The sequence below is a fragment of the Schistocerca piceifrons genome, chromosome X (genome assembly GCF_021461385.2).
Source record: "Schistocerca piceifrons isolate TAMUIC-IGC-003096 chromosome X, iqSchPice1.1, whole genome shotgun sequence".
NCBI lineage: Eukaryota > Metazoa > Arthropoda > Insecta > Orthoptera > Acrididae > Schistocerca > Schistocerca piceifrons.
The window spans coordinates 435,723,454-435,750,745 of NC_060149.1; the positions used below are offsets into that span (position 1 = coordinate 435,723,454).

At 38.8% G+C, this 27,292-nt stretch overlaps 1 protein-coding gene across 3 annotated transcripts in view; it reads left to right on the forward strand.

The window, feature by feature from the left end:
• The window catches only part of LOC124721743, an 855,569-nt gene extending 843,778 nt beyond the window's left edge, over window positions 1-11,791 (forward strand). For all 3 annotated transcript variants that reach the window (XM_047246845.1, XM_047246844.1, XM_047246846.1), the window contains 2 exons: window positions 1,573-1,724; window positions 8,834-11,791. In XM_047246845.1, the coding sequence (XP_047102801.1) occupies window positions 1,573-1,724; window positions 8,834-9,155 (474 nt within the window). In that variant the 3' untranslated portion in view covers window positions 9,156-11,791. The remainder of the gene's footprint in view (window positions 1-1,572; window positions 1,725-8,833) is intronic.
• The last annotated feature ends 15,501 nt before the right edge of the window (window positions 11,792-27,292 follow it).

Sequence of the window (27,292 nt, forward strand, 5' to 3'; positions counted from 1 at the left end):
TTTCTCCAAGTCTGGTGTCCCAACGTTTCGGGTACGTCCTTCATGATTTCCTGCTTTCTGAAATGACCCTGTCTCTCAAAAATGGCGACACAGCCGCAAACATTGAATGCTGTGCTTGTTGTCGGCGGGGACCGGTCTCTTGATACAACTCTGCTGCTCGCCGCCCGTTGCAATTTTTCGGTAATCTCTGGAGTCAAATACTGAACCATTGTATCACATCCATTGGAAGGTGAGTCAGCAAGAGAAGTGAATCGGACACAACATTACCAGTTACTATGGCAGTAGATGGCGCTAGGGCACGACGTATGAGGAACAGTACCACCCTGCAGGTGGAAAACATGCCTGCTGTAATTGTGGCTGCATGGTACAGCTTGTATTATAGCGCTGTCTCTGTAACAAAGTGTGATGGAATAAATGGTCTCTAGTATGAAAACCATGCATTTCCGGACACAAATTCATTAGAACAATTTTGTTCCGTATTCTCTCATCGATCAATCCTTAGAGTTTGTACACGGTGGAAAAAATCACCCTGTAGAATAGTTCTTCGGATTCCTAGGTCGAAGTGTGATGGTTAGATTCACTAAGTTTCGTTGCTACGGAGTGGCCAGCAGCGTTACGAATAGATACTGATTTTTCAGATACGGTGCCAGATTCCAGTTGCCACCGATAGTGATAATTATCCAGTGTTGTTCACTCTTGGTTCAGATTTCAGGTAGCTATCACTTTGAGTCTGAATAACTTAAATAGACCAAAACAATAAAAATATGTAATTAAGATCAACAATTGTGGTCTATACGATGATTATATATATATAGGGGGGGGGGGAGGAGAGGAGATGGATAGGTACGTTGGATGGCTGGTTGGCGTTTGTGAAATTCTCTGTAAGCCTCACTTGCCATAGTTCGGTAAACAGAGACTATGCTGACAAGTTGAGAAGTCTTCGATAGGTGCGGCCCAAACATATAAAATTTTTTCTTGTCAGAAAGCGAAAAGGCAAGAAACATACGAATTGTATACAGTTTCTCGCTACGCTACTCATTAAGCAGTTATTCATTACGGAATGTCGTATACAAGGCAGTGTAGTTGAATTATGCTAGCTCGAAGCAACCAAAAAAAGCTAAAAGCTGTTTACGTTGTCATTCTGTTGCTCCAGTCGTCAGACTTCGAAAATAGGGCGTTTCCTTTAGCAGCAATTATCGTTTTACCATCTGAAAACTTGTTTTTTGTTGAAATAATTTGGTTATAACGTGTGGTGAAGAGCTGAATTGGAACAAGTTTTTGCACTTGAATGTTAATTTTCCTGGTGATCTTATCTAGGGCTCCACTTCGTTACCATTTGTGCAGGTTTCTTTTGCAACTGAGTACTTGGATCTAGAGAAGGGCCATTGATTGTATTTCTTTCTTCTGTCCGCCTAAATGCCGGTTGGAAGGACACAGCGACTCAACCGGACGTCTGCAAGACTGTCCTGCAATAACAGCAGGCGTTGTATGTCAATGGATGGATGAAGTCTGAAAATATTACAAATGGAAAAATTAGTGCTGCAGAAGGCAATGATGTTCATCTTGTCGCAGGTGGAGCTGACGTCCCTGCTGGATCGCAAGGCGGATCTGCTGCGCTTCAATGTGGCGGTGCACCGCTACCACACAGACACCGGACACCCGGCTAGGCTGCTCAAGGACGACGTGGCCGAACTCTACCGCGTCTGGGACGACATCGTGCAGAGGTAAGTACACTAGCTAGCTCCCAGCCTGCAGAGGCTAGCCGCTCCTATTTATTGGTTGGCTCGAATCGAATTGTGCCTCCGACGAACGAAGGTAACATTACGGTGGACCGACGTAACATTTCCTGACACTTTCAGGAACAAATCGTCTTAAAGGACGCGTTTTTGAGTGCTGTTCGGTTTAGTGCTGCAATTAAACTGCGTATTTTCACAACACGCAAGATTAAGTAAGGAAATTATCAAATACGGCACTGGAGCGTCACGAACATGTAGCCAGCATAGCCTTGCTCATATCAGCCAATCACTGCACGGGGTACGAGACTTCATACAGACCTCTTTCGGGGCTGACGAAATATCCAGGCCCTGTGGCCTGTCATAGCACGTGACACTAGAGGTCTTAAACGTTGCAGCACCGTCTCCAGCGGGGGGGCGAGTTGCTATTTGAGACCGCTGTAATACAGGGTGATTCAAAAAGAATACCACAACTTTAAAAATGTGTATTTAATGAAAGAAACATAATATAACCTTCTGTTATACATCATTACAAAGAGTATTTAAAAAGGTTTTTTTCACTCAAAAACAAGTTCAGAGATGTTCAATATGGCCCCCTCCAGACACACGAGCAATATCAACCCGATACTCCAACTCGTTCCACACTCTCTGTAGCATATTAGGCGTAACAGTTTGGATAGCTGCTGTTATTTCTCGTTTCAAATCATCAGTGGTGGCTGGGAGAGGTGGCCGAAACACCATATCCTTAACATACCCCCATAAGAAAAAATCGCAGGGGGTAAGATCAGGGCTTCTTGGAGGCCAGTGATGAAGTGCTCTGTCACGGGCTGCCTGGCGGCCGATCCATCGCCTCGGGTAGCTGACGTTCAGGTAGTTACGGACAGATAAGTGCCAATGTGGTGGCGCTCCATCCTGCTGAAATATGAATTGTTGTGCTTCTTGTTCGAGCTGAGGGAACAGCCAATTCTCTAACATCTCCAGATACTGTAGTCCAGTTACAGTAGCACCTTCGAAGAAAAAGGGACCAAAAACTTTATTGGCTGAAATGGCGAACAAATGTACAACTAAATGAAACTTTATAGCTCCCTTAATTCGTCGACAGATAGTGCTTAGCTCTGCCTTTTGTCGTTGCAGAGCTTTAAATTCCTAAAGTTGTGGTATTCTTTTTGAATCACCCTGTACTTCATAGCTGCACGCTTAAATAGACTCACGCTCTCGATAACAGATGACAGAGTTAAGGACTTTACTGGCTAACTTTCCGTTGACATACTGATTTCCCGTACGTAGCCGCGCGTTCGCGATTTATGGCGGACAAGACGAGTGTGACGTCAAAAGTTCGTTGCGGTACCCATATTTCCCGTGGGCCCCGGATGTCGCTGTCGACAAACGTGGGTGGAAGAATTTAGTGCATCTTCACCAGCAGTATGATAGCTTTGTATGGAATCACCTCTTATTATGACTTTCGCTGGCAAATCATCGCTTGTCCTGAGCTCTGAGTGGCTTATAGAAGCAAATCGAGGAGGCTTCATTTTGGCTTGTGTGTTCGTGAAGCTGAAATGCCGTGTAATATTTTCGTATTTAAACCTGTGTATTACGACAATATGGTGTGCGAATGAAACATTGCCGTATCCTGAAGTTTAAGAAAGAGCAGGGTTTAACGCTCGCTCATTGACCAGGTGAATTATGATTTGTTTATAAGAATTCAGTATCATTACCATAAGGCCGATGTTTTGGAAGGAAGAAAGAGTAGGGTTGACGAGGTCGTTAGAAGAGACATAATGCAACCTCGGTTTGATGAAATGTCGGTCATGCTCTTTAAAACAAACCATGCCGGCATTTAACGTAGGGAAAGTAACCTTTGTTATCTGTGAAGGTTATACTAAGCGTGATTTGAAATTGAAAGGGCCTTGCATAAGCCAGCCGCTTGTCTTACTGCAGAGGCTGTATGTGCTTATAACAACGAAGTTGTTACTGTTTCCAGCGTTAGAGATGTATGGGGAACAAAATGTTCGGCTTAAGCCAGTCTGTATCTCTTGTCTGTCTGTCGGGCTAAGTATGGACCGGGAGGCGTGAATCAGTGTAGAACGTACAACCCAGAACCCGAATAGCATCAAGACATGGTACGCGGCTTTGGGAGAGAAAACGGTGGTGGTCTGTATGGCGACCCACACAAGGATTACAGTCTGTTCTTACCTTCTTTAAACCAAACGAAAAGTTCTGCTCAGTTGGTGCAGTGTCAAGATGGCAGCTCAAGTAGCAGGCGATAAATGCAGAGGGGTGAGCCGTGCATTAGCATGCAGACGAATGGCGTGTAATCCGGAGTGACCGGCCGCAGAGGTCGGCTTATTGCAGCTCGCCTGCGCAAATATTGACCCTCCCGGCGGCGTGATGATCTCTCAAGGCGCCCCGGCGCCACAAAAATTGGCTCCCACGGCTCTCCCCCTGGCCAAATCAAAACAAACACGAGGCTGTGTAGGAGCTTTCTTTCTGCACCCTACACGAGACGTGATAGGGGAACGTCAGTTGTTGTTGGATGTTTTTACTGCGCCTTGCCTGCTAAAGTGTTACTAAAATTGCGTCCTCTCGTCCTTGCCAAGTCTCGCAATTGAGTTAAACACGCCAAATACTCCACTTAATATCGATTTGCGTTGGAATTCACCACTAAAAGCCACACACTTCAGAGGTAGAGTTACTGCATCTTGCTTTCACATTTAGTTGATTGCAAATGGTGACTGAGAAACAAACTAAACCTGTAAACATGTACCTCTGTTGGCCTGAAGTGAGCGCAAAGGAACTTTCGATTCATGTAATTTTTGAAAACTGCTCAGTGATAGGAAGAATCTCTCTCTCTCTCTCTCTCTCTCTCTCTCTCTCTCTCTCTCTCTCCTCTCTCTCTCTCTCTCTCTCCTCTCTCTCTCTCTCTCTCTCTCTCTCTCTATATCTCTCCCCCCCCCTCCCTCCCTCCCTCCCTCCCTCTCCTTACTCTATGAAGTTCCACAACAGGAATTTGTATAATCTTTCTCCATAGTGTGGACATTTTATTTATACTTTCATTAGTGCTTTCTTCAACAATTCAGATCAGCTGGTCAGATGTTTGCTTACAGATTGCTGCAACCAAAGCTCTTGTCACTTCAGCCACATGTTGTTCCATTCATCTTGTAATATGAGGATGCTATGTTGTGACTGTCAGTCCAAACACAGGATTGATGCAGTTCTCCACCCTTGTCTATTCTCTTGCAAGCTGCTACATTTCTGCATAAAACTACATTCACTTCAGCTTGCTTTTATAGTCCAGGTTTGGTCTCCCTCTACTAATTTTGCCTCTATACATCTCTCTCTCCAATACGAAATTAACTACTTCTTGATACCTTAGTGTGTGTTTTAATCATCCTGCCTTTAGTCACGTTTTTCACTAAATTCCACCGCCCCCCCCCCCCCCCCCTACCCTCATTCAGTTTGTTCATCATCATTAGTCATCTGATATACCCATCTAATTTTGAGCAGCCTTCTGTAGCACCATATTCAATAAATGTTGTATTCTCTCCTCAGAACTGCTTATTGTTCACTTTTTACTCCCATAAAATGCAACAATCCAGGAAAATATTTTCAGAAGAGACTTCCAAACTCTTAAATTTACATTAGATGTTAATAGATTTTTTTTCTTCTTCAGAAAAAACTTTCTTACTGTTACTTGTCTGCATCTCATAATCTTTCTGCTGTATCCATGTCGGTTATTTTTCTGTCAAAATAACAAAATTACCTTCTACTTCCAGAGACTCCTTTCCCAATCCAATTCTCTCACCTCACCTAACTTAACACCCTCAAGGCTTATTATCTGCGCAGTTACCAATATATTTGCAAATATGTGTCCCATAGATGGGGACAAAATGTCACAGAATAGTTGTACAAATCTACCACAACCTCTCAGCCCAGAAGTTTTCACTGAAGTGCAATAGCCACAGCAATATTCATAACTGCACACCTAGCATGCTAATTCACAGTTATTCTTCTGAACCATTAATGCTTTTTGTACTTCATAAAATTCTAGGCTTAAAGACGTTAATATTGTTGAAAGTCCTCTGACTCTTCCGATGTAATTTATTACAGTGTGAACAGGCCACTACTTTTATAATAACATCAAAGACAACAGTGATGTTATGTGTGAATGTAACAATGGCTTGTGGCAAAATTTTGCATTTTGTTTATGAGAAGCAATATTTGACTTCCTAAGTAGTTTATAACCTGCCACCTTGATTTGGTAGGAACCCTCAAACGAAAGATCCCAAGTCAATAAAAATTCTTCCAATCCATATGTGGCATACAGCAAACCATTGCTTAACGGTATTGGTTAGAAACAGTCTTGGTTGCAAATCAATAATTACTTCTGAAGCCATTGTGGCTTACCAATGCAGTTCACATAAATGCATTTACAGCAGTGTAATTCAAATATAAGTTGCCATATTTATATACACAATGATGTGTGGATTCCTGCCGAGGAATATCACTCGATGGATGCCAGAATGAGTTCGCAGTAAAAGGAAAAAATGGCAAAGACGGTTGCTTGCTTCCAAGGATAGTCCCCAGTTTTATGGGTGTTGTTTTTAATATCTTTCTCACCTCTGTGTGCAGAAGATAGTGTCACGTGGATTTCATTCTTTAGTTTTATTTTTAATGGTCTAGTTGTTATTGTGGACATTACATTGTTTGAGATTAATTTCACATTTTCTACGTTTTACGTAAATTATTGATTTGGGATTTCTCTGTAACACTTTCTCCAGCAGCTAAATATCAGACGTGACTAATGGAATTTGTATAGATGCTGGAGACGGAGGGTGGCAGTGTGTGGCTCCCTCAGCAGCATTGTTGTTTTGGAAGTATACAACAAATCCAGTTGATTTGCAATTGCTCCTGTTACAGTAGTTTCATTAGTTCTGGACAGCTGGAATATTTCCTTGACTCTGTAATTAGTAATTTGTTTCTGGCCATGAAGACTTGGATTTAACTGATTTAAGGATTCTTTGGTCTCTTCCTCATGTTGTACATTCTTTGAACAGCCACTTTGCAAACTGTACAGTGAATAGTTAATAAGTTCACACTCATCACTCTTGCAAGAAAGATTTGAGGATAATGTTTTGAGATAATTTGTTATGCCTATTGTCCATAGTCATTAGGTAAAGAATGATAATTTTTGGTCTTTCTCTTTCCAGTGCTGCTTGTGCCAAATATATTCATTTTTGTAGAGTTCGTAAATGAGGACGACATGACATTGGTAGTTTCAGTAACTTCCCAATGGTGTTTATAAATATGCAGCAACTTTTGAAGATATGGCATTCAACATTATCCAGAAAACCATCAAAACTGAAACAGTTATGTTATTCCGTACTGTTGAGTGCTCTCATCTTTGTATTACATGCTATTTGCAGAGAAAACTTTTTGCAGTTTACTTTGAAAGTACAGAATACCCATATAGTTCAAAGCTCTTGCGGCTATCTTGACACCGGATGTTTTTAAGTGATGAATGTTACCTTTATAACACAGAATATTGTCACCAAGAAATGTGGTGCAGAGAAGTGAGAAAATTCATCTTCCTGTGACGTGTCTTGTATTATGTTATTATAATGCTCTTAGATTTGTACAAATGATCATTATGTTGAGAGAGAAATGTCATCTTTTTGGATTGGAAATAAATTCATATGACTGTTTCTAGGAGACCTAGTTGACGTGATTGGGTAGCAGGGTCTGAGAGTTTAACATCTAAGTATTAAAGACCATTTTTCAATTATAGTTGGATAGGAATACACTGTTGTTGTTGTTGTTGTTTTAATTTTATGTTGTGTTTGGCATGTAACTTCAGGTAGGGGCTTTGTCATATTGGAATTTCTTAAATCAAAACTGTGCCAAACAGGAACTGTGTAATCCCTGTAAGTCACACACAGTGTTTTATAGTACAGAATCAATTTTATATATGCTGTGGGGATGGGGTTCCATATCAACAAGAGGTAGATTTGTATTGGAACACTCTTGTTGATTTTGAAGTGAATATTGTCAACATTAATTTGAATACAACACACAGGAAAGTAAGTGCAAGACATTGTTACCTGATTGCACACTCACGCTCTCCTCATTTGGCTTTCCAAGTTGAAATCGGTAGTCAGAAGTATGTGAATAAATGTTTGCACAAACTGCTCTTGTCTTACATTAAAAGTACCTTCAACACAGTTGAACATTTTGAAGTGGACATCAGAAAGCTCTTTATTCAAAATGTAAACTGTCTGTTGATCAGAGCTATTCCAGAAAAAAAAAGCAAGATCAGGTTTCAACATTCCGTCGAACAATAGATCTTCTAGAAACTGCACATCAATTCAGATTCAGGAAGGATGGAAAAGGAAATTTGCCATGCCTTTTTCAAAGGAACCCTACTGGGACCTTCAGCAATTCTGAGAAACTATGTGAAACCCAAATCAGGATGGCTGGACTGGGATTTAAACTGTCATCCTTCCAAATGTGAGAATACTGGGTGCTATGTCAGTTAGTAGTGCTGGCTGGAAAATTCTGTGTAATTACACTTCTTGTGGGTTTTCTTGTATGCTCTGAGATGCAAATGTGGAGTGAGAACAATATTTAGAAGTAGGCTTCATTGCCATATCGGCCATTTCAGTCTCTTATATTTTGTAGAGACTTCTCTTCTTCAGCCACCTGTAATGACAGTCATACTTCAACAGCTGGTACTATGTGAGTTACAGTTGTGCCTCAGTTTCATATAAACACCAGTTGTCTTTTGGTAGGCCAATGACAAGGACATCATTTACCTAGTATCTCTCAAATCAGAAAGTACTTCACTGTATTACTAACTTACAATCCATGTTCAAGAAACTTGTGCATTAAAATCTGCATCACAGCTAAGTGTTCTGCGGTAATCATTTCAGTATTTGGAAGTATGCTGGGAATATGTCAATTTTCATGCAGTAGACTTGTGTGACTGACATGTCAACTATTCTCAACTATTGTAGTAATTTATCTTTTAGTATTTAATGAGTGATGGCAGATTTGTGGTGGTTCTTGCAGTTAATGTTTTATGTGAATAATTTTTCACTTTACAGGGTTACTCAACAACTGGCAGTATTGCAACGAGCTGCACAGACGTGGCAACAGTTTGACACAAACATGACAGAACTGCAAAGTCTACTGTGCAATGATCGAATGACATTACATATGCTGGATGCAGCTCTTCGTGGAGGCCAGCTGCAGCCTGAGGTGGCTCGTGTGCTGTCTGAGAAGCAAGAAGCACTATGTCAGGTCAGGCCTTGTCGCCCATTATGTCTGGCCATTATTGCTACTGCCTCTGCCTCTCTTCTCATAATTATTACAGTCTTATGGATGTGGTTCAGTAGTTTCACCATCTGGTCATTATTCATATCTTAAATTGTAGTGGCCCTGAATGTTACCAATTACTGTGGAGTGGCGAGCAATGAATTTTGAGAACGCACCTGCATGTACCTGAGATTGCACATCTTGTACATTCAGTAGTTTTCAGTTGGTTTTTTTTTAATTATTATTGCAGTCGTTGTGGAGGATATAATTTCATCTTATATTAGGAGTGAAAGTGTAGAAATATTAAGTTTGATATTTATCTTTGCTGAGTTTAATTGAGAATATTACTCAGTATTGTATCATAATGCTCAAGAGGACTCTCAGGAATTTGCATTGGTAGAATTGGCTTCAGTTTTTAGTCTGTTTCACCAACTTTTGTAGCAATTTGAAAGAGGAAGAACTTTTGCTGTCCCATATTTAAAGTAATTGCACAAATGGTATGAATGGGACAGTGATGCAATTACCTCTTTCATTTTTCAGGTATGGTTTAGATAGTGTTTACACAGCACAAAAGTGTTGACATGGAGGAATTATGCCACTCTTGCCATCTAAAGACATCTAAAGTACAAAATTAAGGGATTTCACTATTACAAATAACAAATTTTTCTACATCCATGTAGGCACTAACTGATATGAAATACAAATGGTAATGAACATCCTGATAAGGTTTTGAGTGGAAATCTGGGTTTTAGTCTTGTCTTTTTTCGCACTGAAGTGTTTTTGCCATACCTCTTTCATTATTTTCTTGTCTTTTGTGTTGGTGCTTCATGAAATTTTTGTTTGGTTGCAAGAAAATATGAGATTGCAGATCCTGTTACTCTCATGTAAAAAACTCTATGTTCATTCTTGTGATCCAAGACTACTCTCATAACATCTTACCAACTGACTTAATGTCACAGATCTTATGTCAGACTGCTTCCCAAAACTTGACAGCAAACACATAGCTAAGAAAGTTCAGCAGTTGGAGGGTCTGTTTCTCAGAGAAACCTACTCTTCTTTGGCAAAAATGTAGTATAAACTTGTTGTGATAATGGAGTTAGCTGTTGTTTTAAGAAACTCTTTATAATGCCAAGGATTCGATTCTGTGTCATACTTGTACAGTGATGGGTGGCGGGACTTAATGGAATCGGTTCTCTGTGACTGTTCCAGCTTACAACATCCTGACTGTATTGCTACAACTAAAATTTTGGGATGAAACATTTTATTTGAAATATAAATAATGCCACAGAAATGTTCTTAGAGAGAAGTTAAGGATCTGGGAAATTCTTAGATGTAATGCATTGAGCAGAGAATTTTAATATGATCTGAAGCTGGAACAGACAATGCACCTGCTGTCAGTGTAGAAGAAATATATATCCTGACCAAAATTTTTATGCCACTGGAAGAAAGTGGTATCAGTTCGATGCAGATATGACTGAAGTGTTCTCCATTAACCAACTTCTGCCTCTGTGAAACAACCTTGATTACATTTCACCATTTGAAAAATGTGCTTAAGTAGTATATTGCTCTCAATATAAAGTTTAGTGGTCTGTGTGTCACAGTAATTCACTACCAACCTAAGATTGTATTGTTGAATGAAGAGAGAATTTTCTTTCAGCATGAGTGGACAAGGTTGAGCTTATTGCCATAATAGTGTGGCAAGCAAGTTTTCGTTCACCTACTGTGGTCATAATTGTAACATGCAGGTTCTTGTTGTTAGTTTTGTTATTGTCGTTGTTATTACTATTGTTTCTTAAAAGTTTGTTGAATATATGAAACATGTACATCTGAGAATTTAGTTCTTAGTAGCCTGATAAATGTTTTGATTGTGTAATTTTGTACAGTACCTGATGTTGCTACCTTGCACAAGTGATAGAAGAAATATCATCCTCTTTTACTTCACCTTATCCAGATTTACAGTGTAGAATAGTCGTTATCTGTCGATCTAAAAGGTGATAAAAGAGGGAAATTATAGATAAATAAACTTAAATAATCAATGGAATGTTGAGGGGAAAATACTGTAACCTTGAGTTTAATATGTCTGTACAGTAAAAGGGAGAAAACAAATTTCTCATTGAAACTTAGTATTGTGAGCTGCTCATATTAGACAAACACTGGAGTATCCTGCTTGCAGTATATCATTTCTATATTCACTCTTTATGTAAACAGGCATAGTACACTCCATTATTAGGCAGAATTAATAATTCTTTGTAATTTCATACAACTAATGAGTATAAATCTATTCACAAGAAAATTTAATGTGCTGGCAACTGATTGAAGCAGTGCTGATGTTTTCAATAAGTAACAAGGTAGGTGGAAAAATGAGGCATTTGATTTCCTCTATCTGCATGTATAAAAGAAGCTATACTTTGCCACTGTTAGTGAAATGAATCTCTAGAACTTGCATAGTGACACAAGAATTTGTGAGTCAGTAACGGGAGGAACTGGAAGTTAGGCAGCATCATCTTGATTTTTTTGTTTTGTTTTAGTGAGAGTTCTTGCATGCTGAAACAGTTGGCAGCACTGTGTTAAACTATTGTGCATTGATTCGTTGAAACTCAAGATATTTGTTAATGCTTCATTGCATGGTGTTTTATGTTTGCATGTTGTTTGCAGTTTAGATGTGTTTTAAAAGTGAACGCTCTCATCACTATGCAGTTCATGTTAAATTACTTAAACTTGTACTTACTAAAGAATGTACTGTATTAATAAAGGTGTTTATTTAAAAATGTTTCTGTTCAAATATGCTTATCACAACCCTTTAATTCTTACATTACCTAACAATAATAAAAGTATTAGCAAAGAAGATAAACTTAAAAAAAAATCTTTCATTCCTTTGATAAAATAGAATTACTCAGGACCACAGTCTCGATAATCCATATGAGTAAATTTGCAATACAAGAACAAATAGCTTATTTTTGATTTTATACACATTAGTTGTATTGTGTAGTTATGAAAAAGAAAATTCTGAATGCTTCACAGTGTAATAAATGTAGCTTCTGTGAAGCTGTTCTATTGCAAAAAAGAGTTTGTTTTAGGTTGACGTGCAAGTTTATATTGCTGAATATAGATGAAATTTGTATCTAAATTAGAGAAAATGTAGTAATCTTTAAATTCTATCATTAGTAAATTCTGATCTGGAGCAATTTTGTGATTTATAATGTAACTTACTTCATATGGCATAAAGGATTGTGATAGTGTTGTTAACTGGTTACATATTCCTTGATTTTGCACAGAAGCAAGCATGGCAAATATTCTTCCATCGTCATTGAGTTATAATTCATAAAAAAGCAGACGAAGACCGAAAATGCTTTACTTCCCATTTTACTATTAATTCTACGAAAAGAGGTGATGGGAAAGTTGTTAAATAGGGCATACTTACACATAAGCCTGGTGCATACAGTTTTCTAAAAGACAGCAATGTGCACTATTACAGAATTTCATGTTCTACTTGATCATTTTCTAAAGAGCCACAGTGCGGCAGCTGATGATTATCGTTTAGATGTATGTTGAAAGGCCTCAGTTGTTACCGATACCAGTTTTGTCGCAGCAGTCCGAACCAACAATAGTTAGCAGATGATAGTGTGTTTAGTGTGCCTTCGAACCAGTAAACAAAAGCAGATGTAACCCACTGAGTTAAAGATCACAGAAATTTTGTATGTATTTGAGTTTTAAGTGGTTTTAATTTGATGATACGTTCAATGAAGCTCCTCTGTTACAAAACACACAGCAACTATTGCATATGTCATTATTATTACAAGTACCTAAACGCCTCTTTGCTACCACTAAAAATGAATATTTTCTTAGCTGAAAAGTTTTGTTTTTCCATTTAACACATCGCCAGTAGTTGCATTTATGTCTGATTTCTGCCAGCTCATTTTTCATTAGCTGCAAATATGGATTTCAAATACCTTTAATAATTATAAAGCACCTATGAACACTGTGACAACACAAATGAAGTATTAAAATCAGATCTACTTCATAGAGTTTGGACAACAATGAATAAATTGCCAACAATGTCTTCATCTTCATTTTTTTACTTTTCACGGAAATATCTAATTTAAATCTTCAAAATGGAACTACCAAAACATTACGTGCTGGAACAGATTGACACAAGGCTCTCAGTTTCACCTGAACTGCCTCCAACACATTTGTCCATCCTTGATTGTTCATATTCATCACCACTTGAGTGAGTGAGCTGTGTCCACATTAATAATTATATAAATTGATGGCAACTTCCATGATGCCATCATTTGTCCAATACAGTTTCTAAGCATTTCACCTTATTATGACACTCCGTCCAGGACTGTGAAGTGATGGATTGAAAGGGAGCATCTACCCAGTTATATTGTGTTCTCAGAAATCTCTCTTAATTTTTGAGAAGGTTTGGCGAAATTCATTCCTGAAACCATTTTTTGAAATTAATAGAACTCATTTGGCCATAGTAGTTGCTCTGTGTAGATCTAGCCCAGAACTGTAGCTGAGCATATCTTAGAAACACATTTTTGGAACCATACTTGCAACTGTAAGTCTTTCTAAAGCACTTCTCCATGCTGTAACATTATCTATTTATTTGTGTTGCCAGCATGTTACATACAACATTGTTATTCAACACTCTCTTTCATCTCCACTAGGAATTGGGAATACAAGTCTACAATGTCTTTATGTTAGTTTGTTTTGCACTTTTCTCCACAAGAAACCCATTAACTTCAGTACTGCATCTCCATCTAATCTTTTCTTGTAACACAGGCAACAGTTTCCTGGTGCACAGTACAACTTTCTGTATGGCATAAAATTCATCTATGAAATCTTGTATGACATGCTTGTTAAAGTCATCTCATATTTTTCCATCAACTCTCCTAAGGAAAGAAAATGGAAGAGACCCTGTAGATACAGTGAAACCATTGTACACTAAACCAATTAAAATTACTATATATCTCACAATCTATGCAATATATGGTTGTACTTCTCTTTAAAGTTATTTGGCAATACTCTAAAATGTATTCCAGACTGTCTTGACCACAAAAGCATTTATTTCGTTGGTAACCAGTTTTGGTCACTATTTTACCATCCTCAGACCTTCATACCAAGGTCAGGCAGTTGATGTTCATGGAGTTGAAACACCCTCTCCATTCATCGCCACTGCCTACCATCATGTTATGAGAGTCTGACGATGGTCAAACACTGACCCAAACTAGTTATTATCAAAATAAGTGTTTTTGTTGTCAAGACTGTGTGGTATCCATTTTAGAGCACTTTTAGCCAGACTTCTGTTTCTCCATGAGAAATGTTCTAAAAAATTACTGGTTTGGCTGTAATCAAATACACATACTAAAATAATTCTCATGGATAGAAAAGTTTATTGAAGACTGTGAAATAGAATTACCTAAACTAACTTCTTCTTCTTTCCATGTATTACTGGTGATTCACCAGGAAGTGTATTACTGAGCTTCAGGAGCCTCTTTATGCTGGCCATATTTTTTATTTTGTAGACAACAGCTCCTTCACAGTGTCACAGCATGTTACCACATTTACCATTATTCTGTGACCTTGGCTCTGAATCACAGCTGCCTTTCCATGAATGGGAGTGGAAGGATTTGAAGCTGTTACCCTTCATGAAGCAGCATCAGACTCATCAGCAGATTACTTACATGTTACAACTTGTCACAGTGGAGTTAACCTGGAAATGATATTTCTACAACAACATTGGCATACTAGTAAATGTTGTTTGAAGCTAAGGAGTAAGTGAGTGAATATTGTTCCAAAGCCATACACAATCTTTCAACTTGTAATAAAACAGCAACTTCTATCAGTCATCATGCTATGGCTCTTTCGAAAGTGAACAAGTAGTCATGTAAGCTTTGTGAATCACAGCTACATCAGCGATTATCATCTCCTAATTGCAAATGAAGAAATAAACCATATTGAAGTATGTCAACAGAAATGAGAGTTTTATGTAATATTCTATGATCTGTTTGAGCAGCTATGGATAAATTGTGAAATATAGTTTGTTATAAAGAGTTTTTGCCTATTGGAAGTCATTACTCTCTACAGTTTAATAAAAAACATCCTTGCAAAAACAAAACTTAAAACAACACTTTAAAGAGTAACATGTTTCAGAAACAGAGAAATATAGAAGTTAAATCTATATTCCCATTAATTGAAAACTGTGATTTAGTCAACATCATTATGTAATGTGATTTTATTTATTTTTACCTTGTAAAGAAGGAATCAATTCTGGATATGTCACAAAGACTGGTTTAACATGTCCCTGTGTTTTAGTCATAGTTCTGCTTTTACAGTCTCTGGTCTTTACTACATGCTTTTTGTATTTATGAACATTAATATAAACTTACAGATTTAGACCTCTTGTTATGTTCCTAAATAGTCTTGCTGCATGCTCTAACATTCTACATCAAATGGTGAACTGTAAAAAAGGTTGCTAAACCCTTATCCAGGTCTCTAATAGTGTTCACATATTCACTGATAATGAGAGAGTCGAGGTTTGTGACGTATACATTCATGCTGCCACACATTAATAGAGAAGACGGGCATATTACTGTAGTGATGCTTGTGTTTAAGAACTTAAACCAAGAATATTATTTTCTTTTTCTGTGCCTTTTAATGTTGCCAAGATGTTTCTACAGCAGCTTTATTGCATGATGTCAATGTTTTAACACACTTCACATAAAATGTGGGATACGGGCATCAGCTTAAACTTTTGCTTCTAGCCTTACACCTAGAATGTTTGCTTTTGTTGTTTGCACTATGGGAAGCAAGATATTCGCATGTTAAATGCAGAAGGTTTTCTTTGCCACTTAAACCCTTCGTTATATATCATTAAATTGCATTGAGGTTTGGAGATCTGAGATTATGTGTAAAAGGTGAAAAAGAAAACCTGTTACTTCTATGGATAAGGTTCATATTGTTAATTCGCTGACACCAAGAGCAACAAATTCATAACATACCTAATTTGCTACCAAGCAGGGTGGCGCAGTGGTTAGCACTCTGGACTTGCATTAGGGAGGCCGATGGTTCAAACCCAAGTCCCGCCATCCTGATGTAGGTTTTCCATGATTTCCATAAATTGCTTCAGGCAAATGCCAAGATGGCTCCTTTAAAAGGATATAGCCAACTGCCTTCCCCATCCTTCCCTAAACCGATGGGACCGATGACCTTGCTGTTCGGTCCCCTCCCCCAAATAAACCAACCGACCTTATTTGTTAACCATGGGATGAAGACTATTTCTAAACGCAGAAAAATGGAAAACAGAAATAAGAACATGTTGGACATTTTTGTATCAGGCAGTGGTTACTGAAGTTTATAAATTCCCTCTGAATTTATATTAGTCAGTTAAGGTAATGTCTCCTGTGCATGCTCTTCAGAAGTTTAGCTTGTGTTTTCTTTTATCTTCTATCATTATTGTAAGTTGGAGACTTGTGGCTTCATTTTTTTTCCAGTGAAGGTACTGGTATCATTTCAACACATTGTAGTTTCATGCTTTCCACCTACTACTGATACATCATCACTGTCCTTTTTCTTTCCTTTGACAATTTGGCAGCACAATTACTTTCCACCATTGTACACATTTAATTTCCTGCAAAATAGGCTTGTGTTCAGTTACTGTATATGCTGTGCATGGCACAGCTAATTGAGGTGTAACTTATATAGTAGATTTGGCAGGAAGATAAAATACCTTGTCACTTAATACTTTGTAACTTCCTTTGTGAGAACCAGCCGTGTTTAAGATACAACACAACTATACATTATACTTTGAATAGATGTGCAAGTAATTCTCCCATTATGAGTGAAAAATTGGCAGTTGTCACCTGTGTATTGCCTGTAAGCACTGTTACATAGCCTTAATATAATCTTTCTTTCATCTGTGATGCTGGGTCAATTGAGTTGTGTATCCTGTAGTGTAACAGGAACCACACATGGAATCATGACTGTAGATGATATTGGGTTCCTTACCCAATGAATGAATTGTCAGGATCTCTCACTATTTTGTCACTTCAGCATATAATTTCATTATTTTTATTTTTGTGACATAATCTGATGACAGTCTGCTGAAACACATTATAACAATTGATCTAGAAAAATAAAATGCAGCTGTAGTGAGTGCATTATGATAGCTGACTTTTATGAAGCCTTTGTTATATATAATTATTGGGTCATTGTTGATCAGTCCAACTGATGTGTTTGCAAGGCCACTTCTTCCTTGGCTAAATATCTTCAAGCAATGTATGATACACTGTTGTAGCTGCACCACAAAGTGGATTACACCTGTCAGTACAGACTATGTGTTTTGTGTGTACACATCCACGCTACAATAGCATACCTACTGCCCAGGTGTAAATAAACATTGGTGACTTTTTTGTGCAATGTGTACATAGTTACTAACCAAGATAAAAACATGCCATTTGTAATAATTATCATAGGTGTAAGAGAGTAGACTACTGAAATAATATATGCAACAGAATTCTCTTTGAGCCTCACCCCTCTCTCATCTCTCTTTCCTGATACCTATTCCTTTAGACATTCATTCTCTCATTTATTGACAGCTGCCTCCTTTACTCTGTTTCCTCTTCTATGATGCACAGTTCTACTGCATAATGTGTGTCTAATCATTGGATTGTACACAGTAGTATTAATGTGTGTTACCTCAGTCAGTAAAAACTGACTTTATGGAAGAAACTAAATTGGCCTTAAGTCCAGATAATCTTTCATTTCATTGCTCTTGTCTTCATTAGTGAGACCACTGTAATAACGATTAGACAATGCTCATTCGTACCCAGTAATGTTAGCTGAAAAAATGATTTGCCTGTTACTGTTAGTCCTAGATACTGGTAGAGATTATAGTATATTCTGTTGCTTGAGTTGAGAAGAAAAAATTACGATAACCTTGCATTACTTACGCGAAGTATTCTTTTCCTGTGCAACTACACCCACAACTGAAGACACCAAAAGGCATCATCAGCTGGATGCAAATATAGCATCCCAGTAATACAAATATACAGTACAATGCTGAGATTACGACTGGTAGTTTTTGAAATATTTTTAAATTTAACTTAAGTATTTGTCAATATGAACCAATTGTATGAAGATCATAAAACCCATGTCAAACACTTTTATATATTATACACATACTATTAAATGTGTATGCTGGATAGAATTTTCATTGATTGACTTTTGGTGTTGGTTAGAAATCTCCTGGTGGTTGTAACTATTTTTTAACATAATAATATTGTTAAATGCCTGAGGAAATGGCAATTGCTAACCTGTTAGGAAAATGTCTGCCATGATACTCTAACGGTTCATTGGAGTACTTGATCTTCACTATATACAACAACAAAAAACTGAACAGTCATAAATTAGTGTAAGTCTTCAGTAATGGTAAAACCAAATTTAGTCACATTTGGTTTGAAGGTCTTTGTAGAAGTAATTAAAAGATACCACTTAGATTTGTTACAAGTATAGCATATTCATATCATGTGAGTACCATTGGAAATTAGGCCTGTAAGAATGCGATACATGTACTAAAACAATATCTGATGGGAGTTGATTTTGTGATTATGGGCACATGTTGCACTAAATGTTGTACCTGTGGCAGTATTATGCATTATTTATTTATACTGGAAACTTTCCTGAGATGGTATTCAATCTGACAACAAAATGCCAAAGGATGAAATGTGTAATACATTTATGATCATAATTCTGGTATCACTGATATGCATAAACCTTTCATTTATTTTGTATGTCTTATCATGCAACCAGAAGTGCAGCATGATGATCAGTTGGTTATATTTTCTTAGTATGAGGAAAGGATAAATGTCATTTTCATTTTCTGTGGATTTCCAGAAAGGTGAGTGTTCATAATAGGATGGAGAATTTGCCACACTTAATAGACTGATTTGCTTTTGTAAGTGATAACACTCCCACATTTTCATACCTTGCATACAAAAGTGATTTCAGTAAAAGTCAGTGGGATTTGTCTAAAACCCTTGTTGGAGAAATATAATAGACCTGCTACAGAAAGAGCTCCACAGCAAAGCACAACATATTGGTCAATTTCTGGTCAATTTCTGATTCATTTCATTTGCTTACTGACTTCAGGTAAGTAAACATTAATTTGCTGTAAAATGACGGGGGGGGGGGGGGGGGGGGGGGGGGGGTGCGGCAACACAGAAACTTTAACGTATGTAAAACAATAGTATGTTGAGCTGACTTCTGAGGAGTTGGTTTTAATTTTTGTTACCGAGTTTGCACCTTCTGGATAAAAAATTTCTACCCCTGATTTAGCTTCCAGTTCTTCCAATCACAGTGCTATTATGTATGATTTCTGACAATTTTGGCAGTTTTCATTTTCGGTTTACTCCGAATATAGGAATTTAACTAAAACCACATTTCAAAACATAACTCTTTCCAAAATTACATTTTCATCAGCCTTTTTCCCCTGAGATTACTTTTGATTTCTTGGAGCTGTTTGCACCGACATGCTCAAAAATTCTTATGCCTGCATTATTTTCATTCCTCTGTACTAGAGGACTATGAAGTGTCATTCTTTGTTTCCTCTTTTTTACATTTAGTTGTTTAGTGTTTTTGTGTCTTTATTACTCTTGGTCGTGTGTATATTGTTTTATCATTTGAAAATTTCTTAGTTTTGTTTCAGGAATGAATTCATATACATTGTAAATATTTTATTATGTGAGGATAAGTCAATGATTATCTGCAAAGTAGTTATAAAATTTTATTGTAATCAAATAGGAAACTTACAAGAACATTATTTTTCGACATAGTCTCCTTGCATTTCAATGCACTTGGTCCATCGTTGTACAAGCTTCCTGATGCCATCATAAAAGAATGTTCTCAGTTAAGCTGCGAGCCAGGAATGCACCACTTCTTTCACTGCTTCGTCCAAGGCAAATCGACGGCCCCTTAATGCCTGTTTGCAAGGACCAAACAAGTGATGGTCAGAAGGAGCAAGATTGGGACTATATGGAGGATGATCCAGTACTTCAGATTTGAGTTTCTGAAGCGTTTCAGCATTGTGGGCAGCAGTATGCGGACCGGCATTGTCGTGCAACTACACAACACCTTTTGACAGAAATCCTCGGCATTTGCTTCGAATTGCAGGCTTTAGCCTGGCAGTAAGCATATAACTATAACATACACTGTTTATTGTTGTGCCCCTTTCCCAATAACGTTCCAGCACTGGACCTTGTGCGTTGCAAAAAACCGTAAGCATCAGTTTTCCTGCAGATGGGTGGGTCTTGAACTTTTTCTTGCACAGCAATTTGGATGTTTCCAGTCCATACTATGCTGTTTAATCTCCGGCTCGTAATGAAGGATCCATGTTTCATCACCAGTAATGATCCTGTCTGAGAAGTTGTCCCCTTCGTTACTATAGCGATCCAAATGTTTTTTGCAGATGTCCAAGTGGGATTATGTATCCAACTGTGAGAGTTGTTTTGGGACTCATCTTGCACAAACTTTATGAAACCCAAGTCTGTTGTGGATGATTTTGTAATCAGAACAGTGACTAATTTGCAGACGGTGTGCCACTTCGTCAATAGTTAATCGTCTGTCTAAGAGAATGATTTCACGTGAACACTCAATGGTTTTTTCATTTGTGGCAGTAAATGGTCATCCGGTTCCTTCATCACGCATAACACTTGTGTGACCATTTCGGAATTTTTCAATCTGTTCGTAGACACTCCATTGTGGCAGAACACTGTTCTTGTACTGTATTGAAAGTCTTCAATGAATTTCAGCCCGATATGCTTGCCGACCACAAAAACAGATCACTGAATGTTGCTCTTCATTGGTGCAAATAGACAGCAGAGCAGTCATGATTAAGAGCACGGCAGTGATAACAAAACTGACCTAGCAGCTTGAAAATTGCAAAGATATAACAACAAATAAACAATGCATGAGTCATCAATGTAAAACACCAGTGCTATCAAAATAAACAAAAATATAACTAAATTGTGGATAGTAATTGAATTATCCTTGTATAAAGTTGTGCCTCCAGTGATAAGTGCTGCGACTTCTTTCTGTGGCTATCTGTGAATCACTATCTGATATTACTAACCAATCTGTCTGCACTAGAACTGCACAAAATATTTGTTAGATTGTGAAACCAGTAGAAAAATTCTACCACCAAATATCCATTCCCATTGGTCAGTAAATTTTCTGAATCACTGCTAGCTGGCTCCTGTGTTGTTCATCATAATTATTGATTCATATAATTTTAAATGAATGGTTCATATTTTCTTCCCCTCTGTAGATCACATATTTTAAATTAAACTTAAGAACAATGGGAGGGGGGGGGGGGCAGTTGCGGCGGCAACTCTTGTGCCAGAAAAGAAAATGTTTATCTAGATTCTAAAGATTACACATGCAGGAAAGCAGTAACTACATTGCCTCACAAAAAAAGTGAAGCACCCAGAAGGAAAGTGTGAAGAAAATGAAACTTCATCAGTTCAGAGGGCATGTAATGACATAACAGTGATAATATAGAGTCAATTTTACAAAGAACTTGACAGTATGACCCTGATAATCAGTATGACCCTGATAATCAGTATGACTCTGATAATCAGTATGACATTGTACACTCTACTCTGGATGCACACATGACTTGGTTGGAAAGTGTGTCATGAAGCAGTTGTATCGTTTCCTGAGGTAAGCTGGCCCACAGCTGTTGTGTATGGTCAGTGATACCCTGGATACTGGCACTGGGCTGAAGTTGGCCTACATGTTTTCTATCTGGGACAGAAATGGATATTTTGCTGACCATGTGAGTAGCTCACCATCACACAAACAATTCATAGAGATGAGTGCCATGTGTGGACAAACATTGTCCTGATGAAAAACTGCACCACACTACTGTCACATGAGAGGTAATACTCGAGGATGCAGCATGTCTGTGACATCTCGTTCTGCCATCAGAGGTACTTCAATCACTAACAGGCCTGACCAGAAGTCATACCCAATGGCTACTCTAACCATGATGCCAGAAGAAACACTGCTGTGCATTTCTAACACATTGGAAGAATGGGACCTCTCCCAGGTCACTGACATACTCTAACAATGGTCGTATGGCACTGTTGGGCTTGTACAGAACCATGATCCATAGCTGAATTGTATCTGGTGATCTTCATCAGCAGTCCATGCTTCATGGTCTCGGCATCACTCCAGACGTAGCAGTTTGTGTTGCAGTGTTACTTGTCGTGTATACGTGGGATAGTAATTTCATAGTGTGGCTGTTGGTAGTCTCAGACCAATGGTTTAGGATGACACAGAACATTGCACGGGGTCCACTACTTGTTTTCAAATGGCAGGTACAGATGTGATGGGTGCGCAGTATGACGATCCTCCCATGTGATAGTAAAGTGTGGTTGACTGGAACCTTGTCAATGAGTATGCCTGCCGCCAAGTTTTCATGCAGTCCAGCATTTGGCATCTGTAATATCCAAATGCCCTGCAAAACTGTATATTTCACGATTCATTCAGTCAGCTGAGTGGAGACACTGTGAGGTGCTGATAATGCCACCTCACAAATGTACATGGCATTTCTGCATGTTTCAGTGATCACTCGACATCTAGCACTGTTCACATTCTTTGTATACCACACCAGGGCTGGTAACAACACTAAAACACTGTTGTGGCTGTTATACCTGTCAGAGATTTGAACTTGGAACTATTTACGTAACCTGCTGATGGAAGTGTGTGTGTGTGTGTGTGTGTGTGTGTGTGTGTGTGTGTGTGTGACATTGGCATCTGGTCATGTCGTCTGTCTTAATGTGTGAATTATGTCATGTTAGGTGGCTGTGGGTGGGCCCTAATGGCATGCCAGCTGCCAAAAATTTGTCAGTATTTTCAGTAGCAACCATATTTAGGAATGTTGTGATTGATACTGTTTTGTGGTGGACCCAGTTCATTTACATGGAAATTATGTCTTGGTAATGGTGACTTGCATGGGTGAACCATTTTCATCTAACTATTTTACCATGTGATAGCATGAAAGTTAGGTTTGGGAAAGACCTGTGATGTACCCTTATCTTTGAGGACAACTCTGTTCCCACAAACAAGGGACTAAAGTAACAAGAATCTGAGCCAAATATGGTTAACGTTTTTGCTTCTCATAATTCTGAAAGATGGTGACAGGTGGAATATAGACGTATCAAGTTTTTTGTTTTTAGGCAAAAAGATGTCATGAAGTTATAGACAAAAATGAGGAGAATTGAATATTTGAAACGTATAAATTTTCAGAGTTGTATCAACAAAAACGTTAGTGGCGCATTATATTTTGTAGCAGCTGTAGCCTGCCAGTTACCTACTATTCATAGTGTGGAGCTATGACATGAAGAGTGCATTGCTACACTTTTGTGCAAAAGGAGGCGAAAATGCATGAAACATGGACACAAAGAATGTTGGCTTGGCATTATTTAAGCAGATTTTCCGCGAAATGGTAAAACTACACGAAACCTACGCCATACCGGCTGTATTGACCTTAATAATCGCCGTATTTTTCGCCTGTTTTTGCAGAATGTTTTCCTATAAATTAAAAAAAAACTACATACATTCTTTGAAAGAAGCCATTGTTGCTTCAGTATATCGTTAGATAAAAGCACTTTCAAACGCGTATCATACAGGAACAAACTTCCCTATTTCGTACGATCACATTTCTAGAACTTCGTATGATATCTGCAACGGTTCTGAGAATTATATTGTAACAAATAAGTCCTCGGTCACAAATATTAAGTCAAAAATTGATCTGGTTTCGACGCTACTATGAGCGTCGGAATTCTGAAGACGACGCTCATAGTAGCGTCGAAACCAGGTCAATTTTTGACTTAATATTTGTGACCGAGGGCTTATTTGTTACAATAAAATTCTGACACGGTCACTGCACCCTAGCAGCTATGTTCAAAGTTTTACGGTTCTGAGAATATTAAAGTTAACATGTGAGGCAGCTGACCAACTGTTTCTTTCGTATTTGCCTTTGACAGGGTTGTGGCAGTTAAACACGTGAGTCATTATTTACGACGTATTTGTGCTAATTTCAATCCCTGGTTGTACCAGCTTTAAAGGTAACGACTGGCAAAAGATTATAGCGTGATTCAAAGGCATTCCTCACAACGTGTTGCACCCTTCATCAGTGGTTTTTCTTCAGTTTTTATGGAAAAAAATGGTTTGTTTCGTGCCTTCGGCTTGGAAAATTATTGGAAATGTCAGTAATCATCTATCTCACACTCATCAGGTCTGTGACCCAATATGCAATTTTCTTTAACAGTATCTGCAGGAATACAGTCGACTTTCTATTAAGACTGTACCATGTAGTCAATCAGTTTTCTCGGCGTGAGTGAGAAATAATGTGCTCCGAGGTGTTCACCCGAGATGTTACTTCTATTTTTCCGCACTATTTTGATGACCGACGCAGTCGTCGTCTTTGGGTACTCTGACCTGTGTTGTGTGTATGCACGTAATGGAGACAACTGGGTCTGAATATTATTGAGAACAAATGGATCATGAACCTCGCCGAAGACTAGGAAGTAAACTATTAAGGTGATGCCAGTTTACGATTTAGTCCCTTTGTCTTCAGAGGACTGAAACTAGTGATTATTTGCAATTAAAAAGTAAATATTAGTTTGCCGGCACTTACTGTGGAGACCTAAACAAATTGGAGCAAGTATAACTGATGAATTTTCTGAAGCTTTTCATTTTAATCATCGTGGAATGAAACTGGAGTTTAAAATGGCCCTGTATAATTATTTCCAACAAATCAGTATAATTTCAACGTTCTTGGGTGTGAAGCCATTACTGTCACAAACTTCACTCAAACAATATACTAATTAGATATCTGGAACTGACTAGAAATAGCCCTAAGCTTTGCACAAAAGTCGTGGAGCGTTATCCTAGACCGACATTCGCTCACTTAAGTGACAGTACCTTCGGGCCATAGCTTATAATGTAGAATTCCAGCAATGACTTACGCTCACATGCGCGAATCCCTTATTTATGTGAACTGAAATTTTGTTTGAGAGGGTGTAGTTTTGGTGACGGACCTTGACTAAACTCGATTACTTTCTCCAGTATGATCCGAGGAGTGTTAATTCTTGACGATAATTGCTTTCAAACCTCTTTTTGGCGCTCTCTGAGCGGAGCACTTGGGCGTCCATTTTCCAGTTAAGTTGTGAAGTGGTTCTCCGCGTGGAGCATATACGACAGGGAGCTGAGTGCCGCGGTATGCGCGCCGCTGCTACTGGGGAACCAATGCAAACAACGTATGTTTGACAGGCCTTTGGAAAACACTTCTTGGGCACACAAGCATGTGTAATGGCCGTCCGCTCGCGGCTTCGGGCACGCTGTTTCCTTGTCCTAATCGCTGCAGCGTAGCTTCTGGCTTTAAATGTCAGTCTCCGCTGCTATACGATCACCCCGGAAAATGTACCATTCCTTTACTAGTTCCTTGCAGTGTAGTGTCGCTTGAAGTCAAGACAGTAATCCAAAGATCTGAAGTCCAACTGTTGGCAGGGCACTTTTCTAGCGTTTAAAGCGACTTTAATCGTAAGAAAATTCGACGTCGCTCTGTTGATTGTATCTTGAGCTGCAGATGTATGTTGTGAAAGTCTGTATAAGGTTTGTTGAATACCACAGGCAACCAAAGGCATACTTCTTTCAGTGGAACTGTTTCGTGATGATGTACTGGGGTTTTCGAATCAATCGTCAGGGCATTGATTTACATCACTCTACCGAGGAAATACACAGTTATATTTCATGGACCATCCGCAAATGGAAAATGAGAATTTGCTGCCGTTTTCAACATTGTGCCCGTTCATTATCTGATTCGTGTCCTAATAACATATAGGTGTTTTCCCTTCTTTGTTTCTGATTATTTTGAGCGCAAAAGACAATAGTATGCCTACAGTTTTAGTGATTGTGCACTTTCTGTCGGCTTGTTACCTGAAATGACAATTTCACTGGTCTTCTTAAATGCGGTGTGTAACGTGTTCATTGTGCTTATCCTAAACGATGCTTACTTTTTTCCGTCTTCTCGTCCCACAATTACGGGATAATATTACAGTCTAAAAATGTGCAGTCAAAAACGCGTATTTTTTCATCCTCGCGGTCATAACAGTATCTGGCGTATCCAGTCCTGTGAATGGAGGCAGTATAGTATCATCTTTAAAGAGGCAAAACGCTGCTGTGAACAATGCTTACGTTATTGAATGAATAATCACATAAAATTTTCAAAGTCCTTACCAGTCACCTTTACTTTCAGTGCGAGACAGGACACTGGAATACATACTGACGGAAAAAAATCGCAAGACCAAAAAATAATTAAGGTATACTAACGAAATTTCGATAACGCATCTGTCTAGATAAAATATTTAAGTTATTAACGTTACAAGATCACAGGTTAATGCAAGCGCGAGATAAGCCATTGAAAATGGGAAATGCTGGATCATTAATAACCGGTGTAACCGCGAGAATGTTGTATGTAAGCATGCAAACGTGCATGCATTGTTTCGCACAGATGCCGGATGTCAGCTTGGGCGACGCACTTCCATGGCCGTTGCACTTGGTCACTACAGGGGCGTTTAATGCTGTGTTTGGATGACGCTGGAGTTGTCGTCCGATGATGTTTCATATGTGCTCCATTGGAGACGGATCAGGTGATCGAGCAGGCCAAGACACCATGTCAACACTGCCGATCATCTGAGGTTACAACAGGGTATGTGGGCGAGCATTATCCTGTTGGAAAACAAGTCCTGGAATCACAACAGGTCGAATCACCAGATTGACGTACAAATTTGCTGTCACGTTGTGTGGGATAACCAGGAGAGTGCTTCTGCTGTCATACGAAATCTCACCCAAGACCATAACTCTAGGTATAGGTCTAGTGCGTCTAGCACACAGATACGTTGGTTGCAGGCCCACAACTGGCCTCCTAACCAGCACACTGCCACCAAATTTGATTAGCAAACACAACATCCCTCCAGTAAGCTCTCGCTTGACACAAGTGTAGTCACAGGTGACGGTGGTATGGCGTCCGTGGACTGCACGCTACAGAGCGTCTGGCTCAGAGCTGCTCTTGAAGTACCCGATCTGTAACAGTTCGTTGTCACTGTGGAGCCAAGTGCTGCTCAAATTGCTGCTGCAGATGCAGTACGAAGTGCCAGAGGCATACGCCGAACACGCTG